This window comes from Pelodiscus sinensis, chromosome 7 (assembly GCF_049634645.1).
Source record: "Pelodiscus sinensis isolate JC-2024 chromosome 7, ASM4963464v1, whole genome shotgun sequence".
Lineage (NCBI taxonomy): Eukaryota > Metazoa > Chordata > Testudines > Trionychidae > Pelodiscus > Pelodiscus sinensis.
This window is the reverse complement of record NC_134717.1, coordinates 26,230,362-26,247,641: the sequence shown is the minus strand read 5'-3', so window position 1 is coordinate 26,247,641 and position 17,280 is coordinate 26,230,362. Positions and strand designations below refer to the sequence as shown.

Below are 17,280 nucleotides of genomic sequence, written 5' to 3'. Positions count from 1 at the left end.
CCATAACAATAGTTACGGATCTGGTATATGTTGCAGTAAAAATACAAAATAATAAATACATGATTTAAAAGATGTATTTGCTTTTGGCAACTGAAAGTCAGTCCAGGCCGCTGCCTCAGTGGTATAAGGAAACAAAGCAAGAGAGAGGACGGAATAAGAGCTTATTTGAAAGTATGTTTAAGCAATTCTGCCATCTTTACATATCATTGTGGCCAACTGATTGCTCCACAATTTTGAATTAGAATACAGAAAAGGATAAGCAATTCCCCTTGAATATTATTTGTTATAGTCAGATCTCAAAAATCTGAAAAATAGCCAATGAAGGGTCTGCTTCCAAAAATCCCAAGTCAGCAGGATTCCATCAAGTGCATTCAAGCCTGTAACAGCAGTCGTGGCAAACAATTATATTAAACACAGCACTGTTCACTTAGTATCTAAAAGCACTTTGTGAATGCTAAGAATCTCATCACCAGCGAAATAGGAAAGTATTATCTCTACTTCACTCTGTCTCAGTTTACTCCTCTGTAAAGTCATAACACCTAGAGGAAATCATAAAGCAAGGGGAGGGACACAGTGGGAATATGCAACAATACCTAAAATTCACAAAACAAAATGCACAGCCTACATCCTACCAAACACTGGCATTCATGTTTTCAAGATATCAGATGTTTATTCAGCAGCACTAAACTATGGACAAGCCAATATTCTACAGCCAAGGTTATGAAATCTAGCATCATTATTTGAGCCAATTTAAATTCACAGTTGAATAGAAATTTCTTGCTCAAAAAGTAAAATTACTTCTTTTCCCTAAGTACAAGCTTGGAAATTATTTTCCAGGTATAATGTCTCATATTTTATTTAATAATGACTGACAACAAACAAACTAGAATGTGTTATATTTATTTAATTCACCCATCCATTACTCACTTTCCCAAGGACTTGCACATTGTAAGTCAAGTAACACTAACAAACTGTCTACACCACAACACTCCCCCACAATATAAATTGCAATTAGCAATTTTAACAATCTCTTAAATATAATTTAATACAATCTTCAAAATAGCACGGAGACTAATTTTTAAAACAGTATCACAAGCCATTCTTTAAAAAGTTAGACCTTTCATGGCACAGTTAACCAATAGCATATATTGCTGCAAAAAAGGTATGGAAACTCACAAATCCTAATGTCGAGAAATTACAATGTATGTTAAACTAAAAGTCCCGATTTAGCTATCACTGTAATCAATAAAAAAATTCAAATCATCACTGGGAGGTGGGCTAGTCCTAAATTTTTATTTGCACTTGGTTTTCCCATTTGCTTTTTAATGGCCTAAAAGAGTAATTTATAGGCCTAAGTTAAAAGATCTTCTCACACCACAGATCATCACCAACTGTTCTAGCATGATGGTAAATGTGAGGGAGGGAGGGAGGAACTGAAGCAAATGCTTAACTTGTAAGTGCACAAGCAGTCCCATTCACTACAATGGCGTTATCCACATGCTGATGGATTTGAGTGCTATTTCCTGGTCTAAGCAAGAGATAAAATATAAGTACTATTATTTCTCTACATATTTCTAGGAGATCACTTACTTGTAACCGCTACATGACGGTTTGCTTTCCCTTCATCAATGACATCCATAACTTCTTCAGGACTAGAGACAAACCTCTCTGTACAGCCCTAGAAACATAGAAAGGTATTATTTAGAAGTATAGAAAATGTGTCTCCACATCTTGTCATGGTAATGTAAAAGATTCACCTTTCACAAGCAAAAATAAATATACAATATAAACATTCTAGAGTGACCAGGCCAAAATCTGCACTCTAAGGGTATTTCTACACAGGACAGTTATTTTGGGATACCAGAGGTATCCCGAAGTAGCTACCCAACATCTTTTGAATGCGTCTGCTATTTTGAAATATAGCGGACGCGCTATTTCGCCATCCCTGTAAATCTCATTGTATGAGGAGTAAGGGATGGCTCGAAATAACGCTGTATTTTGAAATTTGGCGCTGTGTAGACAGCACAAAATGACGAAATAAGTGCCAAATGACAAAATAAGCTATTTCAAAATAGACTTGAAATAAGCTACGCAATTAGCATAGCATAGGATGCTGTGTAGACACACCCTGAAGTACTTCAATAGGGCTTATGAGGGGAACTTAAGAATATTCTATTCTCAGATTGTATTAAAAGGATCAATTGCATCAAAACACTGCAAATAAGAGGATTCTATACAATCAGAAAATGCAGAAGTAACAAAAAAACTTAAGTTTTTTTTAAGATTCCATTGCCACAATTACGTTTTCATTCCCCAGATCAAGAGAAGAGGAAGAACTGCACTCCTCCTCTCTGGCTACGTCTACACTGCGGAGTTATTCCAGGATACCTTGGATATCCCGAAATAGCTACTCCATGTCTTAAGAGCAAACTCATTATATTAAAATATAATGGGCTCGCTATTCTGACATCCCTGTAAACCTCACTGCACAAGGGTTAAGGGACATTTCAAAATAAGCTATTTTGAGATAAGGGTGTTGTGTAGACGCACTCTCAGGTAATATGGTAATGTTTATGGAATGATTCGGCCTTCTTTGTTCTCCTGTATGAGGATAAGAGGTAAGCAAAAAATAGAATACTTCTGATGAAAAGGGGAAACATCCAATTTATTTTTCTATGGAATTTAAGAGGAGGAGCAAGAAGCTGTTCAAACAACAATCCATATTGTTCGTAAAAAAAAAAAAAAAACAACATTTTGCCTTATGCTTGTTGAAATATTATAAATCAATCAAACAGAGCAGCCATACCAGTGAATTTTAAAGAAAAAATTCTGCTCTTTAATTCTTTCTTTTCATATTCCATATTAAATATTAAAATAAATGTTCAAGAGCATTAATAACTAAATATAAAGTTAACCATTTAAACACTTGGAGTGCGTCTACACTGCACCCATAGCTCGAAATAAGCTACTCAATTTGAGCTACACCAACTGTGTAGCTTATTTTGAGTGCATTTCAAATAGAGCACTATTCCGAAACGTCCTTTAATACTTGTGGAATGAGGTTTACAGCGATGTCGGAATAGCAAGCCCATTATTTCAAAAGCTATTTTGAAATCACAGGCTTGTTTCAAAAACACGGAATAGCTATTTTGGGATACCGGAAGTATCCCGAAATAGCACCACAATGTAGACATAACCTCTGGAAATGAAGCAAAGAGAAATTATTCAATCCCATCAATGTTTTACAAAACTGTTTAAATGCAAGGACTATTCAAAACTAATCAAACAACCACCACTAACCCAAACAAAACAAAGATTGCCAAATTCACTTTTTTGACAGACCGTGGCATGAACTTGCATGTTGAAAGCTATTGTGTAAATTCTATTGCCTCCACACCCACATAGTGCATATTAAGGAAGGTGCAATGGAAATCCACATATAAAAGTAGAAGCTTGTTTAACGATCCATGGGGTGGGGAGAAAGGGAGAATGAATCAAATCAAAAGATCTGAAAGTCTCTCTTATACCTTCACATACGGAACTCTATTTTTATCTTCATGAACTGCAAGGTTCGTCTTTGACACTAGAAGAAAGATTACATGTGTTAGAAATATTTAAACTTATACTTTCTGTCAGTTGTAGGAATGACAGAAGAATAAATTACAAAACTCAAATTCAGAAGGAGAAAAAAAAAATTCTATTCCTTACATTAAAAAAGTTACCCTTAATTTCAAGAAGCGAGGCTTTTAGTCATAAAAATAATCTTAGATGAGAACTTTTGTTGCATGTTCCAAATGAATATAAACATGTATCTAAGAAATGTGAATCCAGCTTGTATTTCATGAACAAAGCAAAGATTACAAAGTCTTAACAGAGTTCCAGGCAACTCTCCTGTTCTTGCATCAATATTACAATGTACTCTCCTATCTACAGACAAATTAAATATTTGCAGGCTGGAACAACAGTTGAAATAATCTATTTCTTTTTTTAAAATGTTCCCAAGTTGCTTTACAATAGAAACCTAGTAAAACACTGGATTAGAGCTTGGTCTATTCTCATGCTGTAGGCTAACAATTTAATTTTGTATATTTAACCTAACTTCTGATAAATGTTGTACAAAGTGGGCATTTTAACTGCAAACTGGCTGTAAGACCTACAGTCAGAAGGTTTACAGATACAGTATGCATGAAAATCATATTAGTTTGCAGGACTCAGAAGTAGTCTGGTTGGTAAGAAAGTACAAAATCTCTAAAGTCTGTTTATAACCCAGCTACATTTACCTATACAGGATACTTTGATTTTAGACAATCCTAAAGCATCTTTATTTACAAAAGCTGTGGTACGCAGTGTCTTGACAATTCAAATACTTCTTTTAATATTGAAGAAAGAGCCAGATAATCAGATAACCTAAACCAGCTTAAACCAAAATTCAGACTGTTTTTTAGCCATTTTTTAAAAAACTTGAATTAAATTTACAACAGCACTGAATCAACTATAAAAGGTGGGGGGAGGAGAATGGGGAAATCAACCCTCCCCAAACTCCCTAACAATCAGTTGTGGTACGAAAAAGCATAGTTACTTACCATCAAGTAAGTCCCTTATTTTGTCCAAGTAAATTTCAAAATAAGAAACCTAGTGCAAAATAAATATTTGTTATAGATTTATAGCACTGACTCAAAAAATGTTCTTCATATTCATTGTCATATCTATAAAATAAGAGGAGAAAAATGACTCAATTAAATAGATGTACAATAATACCCTGTGAAGGGTAACTCCACAATGGTCCATCAACAAAATAAAGTGAATATATCTACCTTTGTTCTTTTCTTTCACAAAATCTCGAGATATGCAGAACGGAAAATGCCAACTGAGATAGCAGAAAATTAATAAACTCAGTGGTTACCTGAGCATAAGAACATACAAACACTGGACCAAATCAATGGTCCACCTAGCCCAGTATCCTGTCTTCCCACAGTGGCCAATGCTAGGTGCCCCAGAGGGAATGAACAGAACAGTTAATCACCAAGCAATCCCTCCCCTATCACCCATTCCCAGCTTCTGATAAACAGAAGCTAGGAACACCCTTCCTACCCATCCTAAAGAATAGCCATTGATGGGCCTATCTTCCACAAATTTATCTAGCTCTTTTTTGAACCCTGTTAAAATCCTAGCCTTCACAACATCTTCTGGCAAGGAGTTTCACAAGTTGACTGAGTTGCTTGAAAAACTTCCTTTTGCCAACATATTTAGTAAGATACCACTTTCACACTTCTAAAAAGCTACACTGATGTACATTACAATAAGAGCTGGCATTTTTAGCAAGTTTAGTACAACATCTGTAGTTTAATACATCTCTAGTCCAGCACCCGCAGGGCCTGGGTGCTGACCAAGGAGAGAATTTGCTGAACCACAGGAGATAAATGTTGTCTAGCAGCATTACCAACACTTCCACTGATTACTGGGCTTTTAGAAGACACTGAGGGGTCAATTAGCACTAAATAACAGCACAGAAGACTGAGCATCAGGACTGGTGGGTATAAACAAACTTTATGGGAACATGGGAATCTTGGCTACACCCATGATAAATTAACATCCAGATAACTAAAATCATGCCAGACCACAGATGTTGCCAGACCAGAGTTTGCCAGATTAGAGACACTCAACCTGTAGTTAATCCAAGTTAAACCCATCCTTAAATTTAAGCATATGCATAAGCACTTTCCGAAGCAGGACCAACATAAATAAAGATCAAGTGAGCTCAAGAGAAACCATGCTCTGTTGAAAACAAGAAAGGGAGATACAGTGAACAAAAATCTCAAAATAAAGGGGTTAATTCAGCACTGACACAAGCAAAATCCCATTCAAGTTAATGGAGTTGTGGCTACTAGTATCTGGAGTAAGTTTTGTTCAATGAGTATTTACATAGTTAGGCTCCATTTTATCTGCATTTATTTTATTTTAGGGGAAATAGTAAGCTACCCTCATAGCTCTACCACCAATTTGTTTTAGCATGACAAAAGAGTCCTTATAATTTATTTTAGCACTGCGACTGTAGGAAAATAAGGAATAACTTTATATTGTCAATTTATTTTAACATGTAATTATATCTATTGTGGGTCAGCTTGGCTACATTTGTAATGGAGCAAAAATATTTGTTCTCCTAAAGTTCATACCAAACAGCCAAGCAGATGGCACTACTAAACAAATGAGATTTAATAAGGCAATGATTGGCAAGAAAGAAGTCTAGAGCAGTAGTTTACAAACTGTGGGTCGTGACCCAGCACTGAGCTGCACAATGGCAGGCACTGGGTTACCTTACTGTAGGGTGTCCCCATGATTAGTGGAGGTGCTAAGGCCAGCTTTCTGAAAGTCCTGGCACTGCAGACCACACTGCATCCTTGGAAGCAGCCAGCAGGTGGTCTGGCTCCAAGAAGGGGGGAGCCAAGGAGTTCCACATTCCCATTGGTCAATGCCTGGCCAATGGGAGCTGGGGGGGGGGAGGGGAGGAAATCTGTGCCTGCAGGTCAGAGCAGCATGCAGAGCTTCTTGCATGCTTCTACCTAGGAGCCAGACCTGCTGCTGGCTGCTACCAGGGCACAGCATGGTTCATGGTGCCAGAAGAGGCAGGAAGCCTGCCATAGCACCCCACTGCAGCGCTGGAGCAGGAGCTGCTAGAAGTAAGCCTGTACTCAACCACAAGCACCATCCCCTTGCCGCTGCCCCCCCAACCTGGAGCCTCTCCTCCTATACCCCAAACCACCTATTCCTGCTCTCCCCCACCCCCCAAGCCCGTACTCTAGTCATAATTATGTTGAGTTGTGAGCATCAACAATTCTCTTCAGTTGGGTCACAAGAAAAAAAACAAACTTGAAAACCACTGGTCTAGAAAATAGACTATTTATTCATTACAGGAGAAGACATGAACAAATCTCATAGGTCTCAATCTTTTCCTGGACACCAAGGAAAGAGTCAGACTTACACATTCAAGACAAGAGACAAAAGAGTAAAAGACCAGATACCATAAACAGTGGAGAGGATCCAAGGTTTTTTTTTTGTTTGTTTACATTTATTAAAAAGCCCAAGAAAGTACTTACATCAACATTTCATTTTTATCAGCAGCTGCACATTGAACTCCGTATTCTATGCTTGATAAGCCATTAAATCAAATGCAAAGCTTTCAGACTCTCTCCTTATTTACTCTGTTTGGATAATAAACTATAGTCCATTTTGTTACAAGTTTTTATTGCATCTCATTAAATTTTAAAATTAAATCTGTTTAAATTTTAGCTATTCAGACAGGATAGTTAGGGTAGATGCATTATTGGATAAAACGTTTTAATGGAATAATTCTTATTATTTAATGACGTCAGCCTATTGCACACATTTTTAAACAAATTTCTGATATTAACAGCCATTAGAAGATTCCATTCTAGACCATCCAAAATCCTGTCCAAATTCACGGTCTTAAGACTTTGCCAATATTAGCAATATTCAATCCATAAGTCACAACTTCTGCCAGTCTACCCCAATACCACACCATGCCAGCATTCTCATCATTACTATTGCTGCTGAAAAATCACCAGCTATTAATTGCAGATCTACATTTTGTTAATGCAGTTGCACCCAAAGCTGTGGGAACTCTCCCCATATTTTTATACTGTGCTACCACCATGGCATGGCAAGTGACTCTAATCTAACTGTAACTGGCCCAGTATTTGAGCTAACCTAACTTCCATCTAGACATATTTCAATAAGGCTACGTCCAGACAGCTGCGCTATTTTGGGATACCGAAAGTATCTCAAAACAGCTATTCTGTGTATTTAAACAAGCCTGTTATTTCAAAAGCTATTTTGAAATAACAGATGCACTATTCCAGCATCCCTGTAACTCTCATTCCACGAGAGTTAAGGGATGTTTTGAAACAGCTCTTTATTACACAGCGCCAAATTTCAAAATAAACTATTTCTAAATTAGATCAAAATAAGATGCGCAGTTTGCATAGCTCAAATTGTGATTCTGATTTCGACCTACGGGTGCAGTGTAGATGCACCCTTGCAAGAGATTACTACATCTTAAACAGGTCTGAAAACTGAAATGAATGGCATGGCATTAAGTGTCTGGAGAGGAGCAAGAAGTTACTTGTTCTATGTTACAGCACTCCCTTCTGCAGCCTGCAATCAAGGGAAGTTTTGCCTGAATAGGGACAAATCACTACAGCTTCATGCTTTCCAAAGACTATGGTGCTTCAAGCATTCACATATCCCACCTATAAATAAATACTGATAATCTGTTATTATGTAACACCTATAATCAAGAGGAACCCAAAGCACTGCAAACATTAATGCTAAAAATGAATCCTAGTAATTGCACTGAGGAGGTAAGAATCCCTGTTTTGGAAAAAGGGAATGGAGGCACACAAAGCCTACACTACTTGCTCAAATGAGTGGCAGAGATGGGAGTAAACTTTGGGTTGTTCAAGCCTCGTTCTCATTTAGGCTGGAACACTGACACCATCAACCTGTTTAAAATATTTTTCACAAGTGGTTACTAACATTGTACAAAATTGACTGTGCATTACTAACGAAGAAAATTATTCAATTACAAAACTGATGTAATCCTTCCATGACAGCAGTAATTGGTCCAGCAACTCACACCAGGATTATCAAATAAATACCCAACAATACATTAAAGTATTTTAAATGAGTGTTTAAAATGCAGTAAGCACCTAAATCCTGACCAAACTAATCAAAGTAACAATGAAGTTTCTGAAAAAGAAATTAATCACATTCAAAAGGAGGAATTATCTGGCCAGGCCACTGCAGTTGAAGGGAAAAGGTTTTGATGTACTAGGAGCAAATAGACCCAAAGATAATCCCTGCAGCTATATACCCTTTGTAAATCTCCCATTTGTCAGAGGTCATTTTCCCCTGAGTCAACTCATCTCTAACCTAGAATATTACTTCCTCAAGCAGGTATAGTGATTCTACAGTCTCTCATTGAAGATCCATTAACCAAACTACTAATAACAGGGTTATCTGAAAATCCAAGTATTTGAGTTTTGGAACCACTATAGGAAAAAGAAGTGCATTATATTATTAGAGAGATGTGAAAGACATACAAAAAGGAAAAAACCCAAGGATATATTCCTTACCCTAACTACAGCAGACTAATATATCAGATTCCTATTTTAAAAAATCTCTTGAATTAAATCGTTCTTTGAATCACATACAGAAAATGAAAAATCCTATAGTGAAATGTTGCCTTTTGAAACAAGACTGAGGTTTACCATCCAGCTCATTTTTTTTTTAATCTGGCCCATTACATAACACATCATTCTGCATTTACCTTTATGTGAAACTCCAGGTTTTCATCCATGGAATAGATGTGATCAAAGATGTCATGTGCAATTCTTGGAATTATTCCCATTAGCTGAGAGTCGTGCAGCTTCCCCTAGAGATACAATAGCAAAACTGTAAGTTGGAAAGGGGCTTCTTTGTGCACCTTTACAATGACTGCCTTCCTCAAACAAATCTTTACACAGCAGACACCTCTCAACACCTCCCTGCTCTCCAGGGATTTGCTTTAATAGACAAGAGGTGTCAGAATGACTCAATGTGTTAGCATTCTTCATTTTACAAAGTACCCAGTAGTTTTGTCAGTTCCTGGCATTTTGTGCAGAACACTCCCCTACTGCCACACTGTCATACTCCAATTAAACTCAGAGAAAACACAAACAAAACTCACTCAGAACATACAGAATGATCTTTCTGGTTATGTTCAGATGTATGAAAACATGCAAAAAAGAAAAAGTCCTGAAGCTGCATTCATTAGACTCTATTCTAAATCTTTCACTGGTGCAGGCAGCTAAAAGGGAAACCTGGGAAGGGAGAGTTTTGGTTATATGCAATGATTTCGTTTGATATTATTCATGACCATTCTCTGCATTAGTGGGCATAGACAGCTTCCTGTGCCCTGCCAAGAGGCTCTAAATATCAAGCAAAACAGTTTTCCTGAACTGCATAACATTTTTCAGATGCTTTCTTCATACAGATGAGTCGACTTTGAAGTCAATTATGAGGAAAGCTTGAAACAAACTCTATAAACACAGAAGATCTCACACATTGTGCAATCATTTACATTAACACAGTCAAACAGGGGCGGATGAGAGAGTTTTGCGGGGCCCAGGGCGTGGGGCCTAGTGAAGCACGGGGCAGCACAATTTCGCGCATGCGCCATGGCCACAGCCGACAGGAAGGAGCGCATGCACGGGGCCTATTGAAGCGTGGGGCCCAGGTAGCCGCCCCGCTCGCCCTGCAGTCAAATAAGGCATAATAATACAATATAAAGGATTTTTTTCAAGAGACTATGGAATATTATTGAAACATACAAACTCAAGATAGAGTTGACCACATTTATTTGTGTTATTTACATTTCTGTGGGTTTTTGCAAAAATGTTAATATCTATAATAAAAATAGTCAACATCAGAAAAAAATGGGCAATATTGGGTAGATATCTGGGTTGTCATGAATCATGAGTCATCAGTTTAAAAATATAATCAGGCATTTCTATGGGTAAACCCATTTCAACGGGAAAAGCAACAACAACAAGCAAGAAGAGACTCTTCAAACTAGCTATATAGCTTTTATATAGTATGCAAATTTTTGGATCTTATTGTTTTGCCTTATCAATTAGTCCTTATCAATTAGTCTGCTTTTATTACTGTTTTCAGATACAGTCCCTGCAGACACAACTTGCTGCATTCAAAGAAACTGGAGCTGATGGAGTAGCAGTTAGCTAGCTTATAAACATTAAGCCAGTATGATTGAAATTAAACATGAAAACAGAAATGTTCTAAATATAGCACTCTCTCTCTCCTCTCTCTCTCTCTCTAGTGTTTTGTTCAAAGCATCCATAGTTTTCTGTCCTTAAATTACAGATCCCAGGAAAAACAGAATCAATTATACTGCTAAATGCCCCTTCCTATAAAAGCAGAGCACAGCTCTATATTTAGACCATGAATGTTTAATTAATGTTAAAAATGTGCATATATTTGGCATTTATACAACGTTCATGTTAATCACTATATATAGTCTGGCTTGGAAGAATTATATTTTTATTGATAAACATTTTCACTATACAAATACAATGTAAAAACGTATTTCCACTGACAATTAAAATTTACAGACAGGCAATGTAAGAAATGCTGCCTGACAACTTAGCATTTGATTTAATTATATTTACTCTGTATATTCTGGCAATTTGTGATTTAATGGTCATAGTTTAAAATTTTTTGAATCTCAACATCTGTCATTAAACAATTGTCTGACAGCCTCATATTTTCCCACAACTTGGAACATTTAAATCAATAAAAATTAAAAATACTTAAACCCCACATAATTTCACACAATTACATTTAAAAGCAATTAAAATAAAAAATGTTCAAAACAAATGTTTACATTATGGGATGAAAGAGTAAATTCAGCCAAGCCTATATATATAGCATATGGTGACCCATTCAACCCCTGAAAGAATGAGAAGCCTATATTGGTCAGTACAGTGGTTTGTTGTAATCAGTGAGAAAGAAAATGAAGGTAATAAGTTAAAATTAAAAATAAATTGTTTTGGAATCCCTGATTATTGGAGGATGAAGGGAGGAGGGAGGGACAGACAGGAATAGAGGTGATCCCTGCTTTCCTTTGCTACCAAAAGGCTAATGCTCCAAGGCCTATGTTTGTGCCATAAGGTATGCTATTATTGATTGACACTACAGTATACAACTTTAATGCCATTAATTCCTGCCCTTGGGATCAGTCTGCAACCAGCTTTGTTGTAGGGATGTGAAGGGCTAGCAAGTTACCCAGTAAGCATCACCCTTAGTTTACCTGGTGCCTGGGAGCAACCCCGCAGCTGGGAACCTGCTTAGTTGGTTAACTGGCTAAACATCAGGTGACATGATTAATAAGAATTTTACACCCCTACTTTGTTGCACGCCTGCCCTACAGGACTGATTGGAGCGTGCTTTCACTACTGGGAAGAGATTACAACACATCTCACCTTACCCCAAATAAATGCCAAAGTAAAATAAAAATTAAATTGTTCTCTTTTCCTTAATGACCTCTCATGCTCCACTCACTCCTTACATAGCCCAGTCCCAGAAAACAAAGGATCTATATGAAGAAAGATCAATGAAGTGTGCACACAAATTGAACAACTTGTATACACTTTGTAATCCTTGCCTGGGGCCAGAGCATTTTTCCACTGAGGTCAGTGAGAACTTTTTTCAATGGAAGCAAGATCATGCTCACAACGACAACATCATCTTTTTCTCTTGCCAAACAGAAATACTTTTTCAAGAAGCTGAGCAGAGTGGGATTTATTAAAATGTGCACATAGTGATGCACTGGAAGAAGAGGGAATTTTATTCCATTTCACAATAAATCGAGCTGCACTAAAATCAGAGTTCACTGAAGCAAGTACCGCTGTACTTGAATTTTAAAAAGCATTCACGTCAATTTTTGAAGGCAGGAAAAACCAAGATGGCCTTGTCAGGCAGACATTAAAGCTATACAATTCTCATTATTCCAGTCGTGACCTCAAGAATGGCTTGGAGGCAAGTTCTTCTGTTGCTATCCTGACAGTGCTTTGCTCATTAATACCCTTCATTTTAATAAGAACATTAATTACCACATTTTAACATGGGATAGGAGCAGCAGCTAGCAAAGGGGAACAGAGACAGTGCTCGTATTTCAGAATATTGATATAACCACTCCTATGGCAGACTAGCTACTGAAGAGTCTAGAGTGAGTTCAAAGGCCATGTAATCAATATAAGTGTAAACTTATTGAGACTGGTGGTAGGGTTGCCAGATGGTTGAAACAAAAAGACCAAACACTCCCCTCTTTTCCCCCCCCCACAAAAAAAAACACTGGGAAAAAATTCTGTTGAAGGGGGGGAAGAAAGGAGGGGGAGACCAAAGTTGTTAAGCAAAGCAAAAAAAAAAAAAAAAAAAAAAAATCACACACGCACCTCTCAGGTGTCTGGGATTCTCTGATTTTTTATTTATTTATTTATTTATTACTGTACAGGAGGTGAAAATACCAGATTATCCAGGTGAATCCTGGACCCCTGGCAACCCTAACTGGTGGACAAAAGAAAAAGTTACCCCCCCACACACCTGTAGTTTGATGAAGAGTCTTATAGTTCAGTGAGGCACTCTCAGACTTTCCCTATGCAAGTTACAAATGCAAGCAAGATAGGTTTACCAGAGCTCTGTTGTACTATTTTGTCCTGTTAAGTGTAACACTGAAACATGAAATGCTTCACATATATATTACAGAAAATCTACCATAAAAGCTTCACCTTGAGGATTTAATATTTCTTCAATTTTAGATCGGCTTATGTTTTGCTTCTTCAAAATACTGTAATAGCATTACAAGAGGATGTTGAGTTAAAAAGAGGGATTAAAGATTAACACAAACTTGATTCCTCTTTAAGTGTGACGGGTGGCTTTATTATTTTAATAAAAAAGGAAGAACATGCCTCTTTTCCAACAGCAGCCAGTTTTCCTTATCAGTCTGTAATTCTGAATAAAAATTGACTGTAAGAGATTTTTCCTCTTAGTATGTGGAAGCACAAGCTCAAACCCTGCAGACATTTTGATTTAATTACATTTTGAGCTGGTGGATTATCTGTGTGGAGTGAGTTGATGATTCCTCTCCCCTGCCACCCCAGCCCTAAGTTTCCATGGGAGGCAAAGGTAGACTTAGTTACACATGAGCCATCCCTCTGTAAAGGAGCAACTGTAGCAATCAAACACCACCACTACAAGTACCTGGAAACAAAACAAAAAAGTGGTTACTTAGGTCTCTCATATTAATCATGAGCCAAATCTGCTAGATGTTACTCAACAAGTTTGAGGAGGACTTCTTTCCTGGCTGGAGCTGTTTCTTTTACAGAGTCACAAATACTATCAACCTTCTATTTATGGTTTGTAGCTTGAAATGAAAATATGCTGGGGGAGAGGGTGGACCGTTAGCCAGCTTCTTAGAGACTGATTTTGGGAGGTTCTTACTGCAAGACATCTCAGCCCAACATTCAAACTACATCCAATGAAAGTAAGCCCGTAACATATGTTCACAGACATTTAGAGAACTGCATCTAGAGATCAAATCATCTAACTGCCTCTGCTTGTAGGGTGCTTTTCACTTGCTAAGGGTAAGATGCCCTGGAGCTGCAGACTACATTGTACTTCTCAGTGCTGGAAACATGGATACATTCAGGACTTCAGCCTTTGGCCTTGCATTCCTCTCTTCAAGAGCAATGATTCACAAGCTCAGCTTTTTATGCTGCAGCATGCGTGAGTAGAATTCCCAGAAGAGGATTGCAAATGAGAAAAACAAAAAAATTGAAGGATCAATTTTCACAATGCTGCATGCAAAATGAAAAACACAAAACCTTATTATTGCTTTTGTTTTGTGATTAATAAATCCCATTTAAAAAAACCTCTAAAAATATATACACCTAAACCTGGTACTATAAATCTGTTGAAGCTACAGTTGTTTGCACTTGTCATTCACTATTCCTTATTTCAGTTACTTATTGATAAAAACCTTTGAAGAAAATTACGTACTGAAGAAATTTCTACATGATAAATAAGACTTCTGTCTGTCTTCTTACATGCCACAATTCATTTTTCTAAACATCCATATTGTCTGAAGAAACTGATCATATTTAATTTCCAATTCCTCCCCAATTACAACAAAATATTACTACTTTACCTCCATTGTATGTGTTTTTCCTGAAGATGTCTGTCCATATGCAAAAATTGTTCCATTGTAGCCTTCAAGAACATCTACAGGAAAGAAGAAAATAATCAAAATCCTTGCTGTTGTCTTAAATACTGCATTTTCAGGGAAGTGTTGAGCAAATCGCCATTTACATTCATCAAATTCAACAGGGAAGAAATTTGTGAAAAGAAATAGAAACACACAGGTGCACTGTGTTAATGAAAAATGGAATTTCTTTACAAGATCTGTTATGAAATATGATATGTTAATGAAATGTTAAAGATGTTAATGAAAAATGGAATTTCTTTACAAGATCTGTTATGAAATATGATATGTTAATGAAAAATGGAATTTCTTTACAAGATCCAATTTGGATATTTAGAAAGTCATCTGAACTCCCTAAATTTATCAAGTACTGGAGAGAAAATGGAAAACTTGTTAAGGTTGATATCTATCACTTCCCATATCCATGGTATTGGCAATTTTCAGTGTCATTAATTTTCCAGGGAGTATTGGGTAGAGGGCAACTGGATGATTTGGAGTTTATTTTATTCTGGATGTATTTGCTGGTGAATATTTAATTTTTACGGCAAGGTAAACAATCCTTTATGATGTGTTATTAACAGGAGATTTTTAAATTATGGAATGGATACATATCAAAGTTTCTATAAAAATCTAAAAATAAATAGAAATGGGATAACTCAGTATTTAGAACTTTCTGGTTATCATACAAAAGATACGCACTGTATTAAAAAAAAAACCCATAAAATGTAAGTGTCTGCAAATATCACTAGAGCGGGAGTGGGGAACCTAAGGCGTGAGGAGACAGATGCTGGCCCTGGCTTGTCCGAATTTGGCCCTCAAGGCTCAGGGCTGCCCCTCAGCATTAGGGAGCCTGTGCTGGTGCTACAGCTCCCGCACCATCCCCCACAGGGCTGAAGCACAAAAAAAATCTACTAGCATGCCCCCCTCCGAGGCTCTGGTATGCAAGGAGAATGTGGGGAGTGTCTCTCTCAGTGAAGATTGCAGGGGAAGGCCTGATTTCTCACTTGTATGCAGCTCTCAACCCAAAAATGGTTCCACACCCCTGCAATAGATTATTAGCGAGCTGTAAGCTGAGAGCAGGAAGCTTTCCTGGGCAACGGCCATCTACTTCTGCAGCTTTTATTACAAATACTAAAAGATTCAAATTTCTAATCCTTACAGCTGCCAGTAAACAAGCAAACCAAATCACAGAATATGAATAGATTATAACCAATGCAATGCTGCTTTCCTGGGTTTCTGCAAGGGACAGGTCCTCTGTGGCTGCTCACTGTTTCCTTGTGCCACTAAGTGAAAAATGAATACCTCCTCAGTTTCTGTTGCTGAAATTTTACTCAGAGGTGGGCACTGGAGCCAGCATAGCCCTCAACTACTCTGGAAAGCACAAGCCTGGGTATGTATGCTGCTCGCTTGCCTGACTTGACGCTCACACAGAAGTGTCTTCATCACTGGGATAGGACTCAAGCACACCTAGCTTGGCTCCGCTGTGTGCAGCTTTTGCAGTGTAGATACACTCTCAGCGTGGCAGTGTGTCCCATTCTGACACACCTCTTGCCACTGAGTGGAGGTATAAAGCACCAGAGACACACCACCTGCCACTGTAGCAGCAGGGGGGGGGGGAGGGGAGAAGAGCGAGAGAGATTGTGTACGGGGTGGGGGGCTAGCTGTCACCCACCCCTTTTAGCACATAGAAAAGGCTGAATGAAGACTTCAAATTGGTCAACCAACTCTGAGCTGCAGGCTAGCTTGAAAAAAAAAATCAACCAACCAGAGTCCTTGGCACAATTCAGAGACAAACTCGGTAGTAACCCCGGTACTTTGTCCTTTCTCCTGCCCATACAAGATGAGAAGAAATAAATCCTCACCTTGGTACTGCCCTTTGGCAACAGTCCATCCATCTTACCTAGCAGACTTTGGTCTTTAAGTTTAGTCCTCTATTGCTATCAGACCCACTAACATTTCAAACCTGTTTCAGTGCTGGTTGATGGGCATCAGGATGTGTATGGAGGGGCCCAGTGAGAAGGAAAGAGTAACAGGCTATATTAGGAGGGGGAGAGATGAAGAGGAGAAAAGGGGACAAAAAAGAAAATACAGGAAGACAGTTGAAAATATAAATGAACAGGAAAGCTGAAAATGAAAAAGAGCAGAGACCGAAGACAAAAGAGATAACATGATCCAACACACAATAGGATTGGGAAAGGAGTTTAGTTATATTTTCTAAAATATATTAGAAAGAAAGTTAATTGTTACAATGTTGCAACACACAACAGTATACATTGTTTATAAACAACGTAAGTGAGATTTTCAGGCAGAGGTGGGGAAAAATATACACACATGTTCGTAAGACTCTGCTATTTTTAAGAACTCAGACTAATATTACTGGGTGAATTTTCCAAGCCCTGAAATCAAACAATTAGATAATGATACAGAGTATCTATGCACCCAACTGA

General features: G+C 37.7%; 1 protein-coding gene across 2 annotated transcripts in view; it reads right to left on the bottom strand.

The window, feature by feature from the left end:
- Positions 1–17,280, bottom strand: part of KIF5C (kinesin family member 5C) — a 139,394-nt gene that overhangs the window by 68,415 nt on the left and 53,699 nt on the right. For both annotated transcript variants that reach the window (XM_075933348.1, XM_075933349.1), the window contains exons 3-7: positions 14,780–14,853; positions 9,347–9,451; positions 4,584–4,632; positions 3,528–3,583; positions 1,591–1,678 (exon numbers count right to left, since the gene is read on the bottom strand). In XM_075933348.1, the coding sequence (XP_075789463.1) occupies positions 1,591–1,678; positions 3,528–3,583; positions 4,584–4,632; positions 9,347–9,451; positions 14,780–14,853 (372 nt within the window). The remainder of the gene's footprint in view (positions 1–1,590; positions 1,679–3,527; positions 3,584–4,583; positions 4,633–9,346; positions 9,452–14,779; positions 14,854–17,280) is intronic.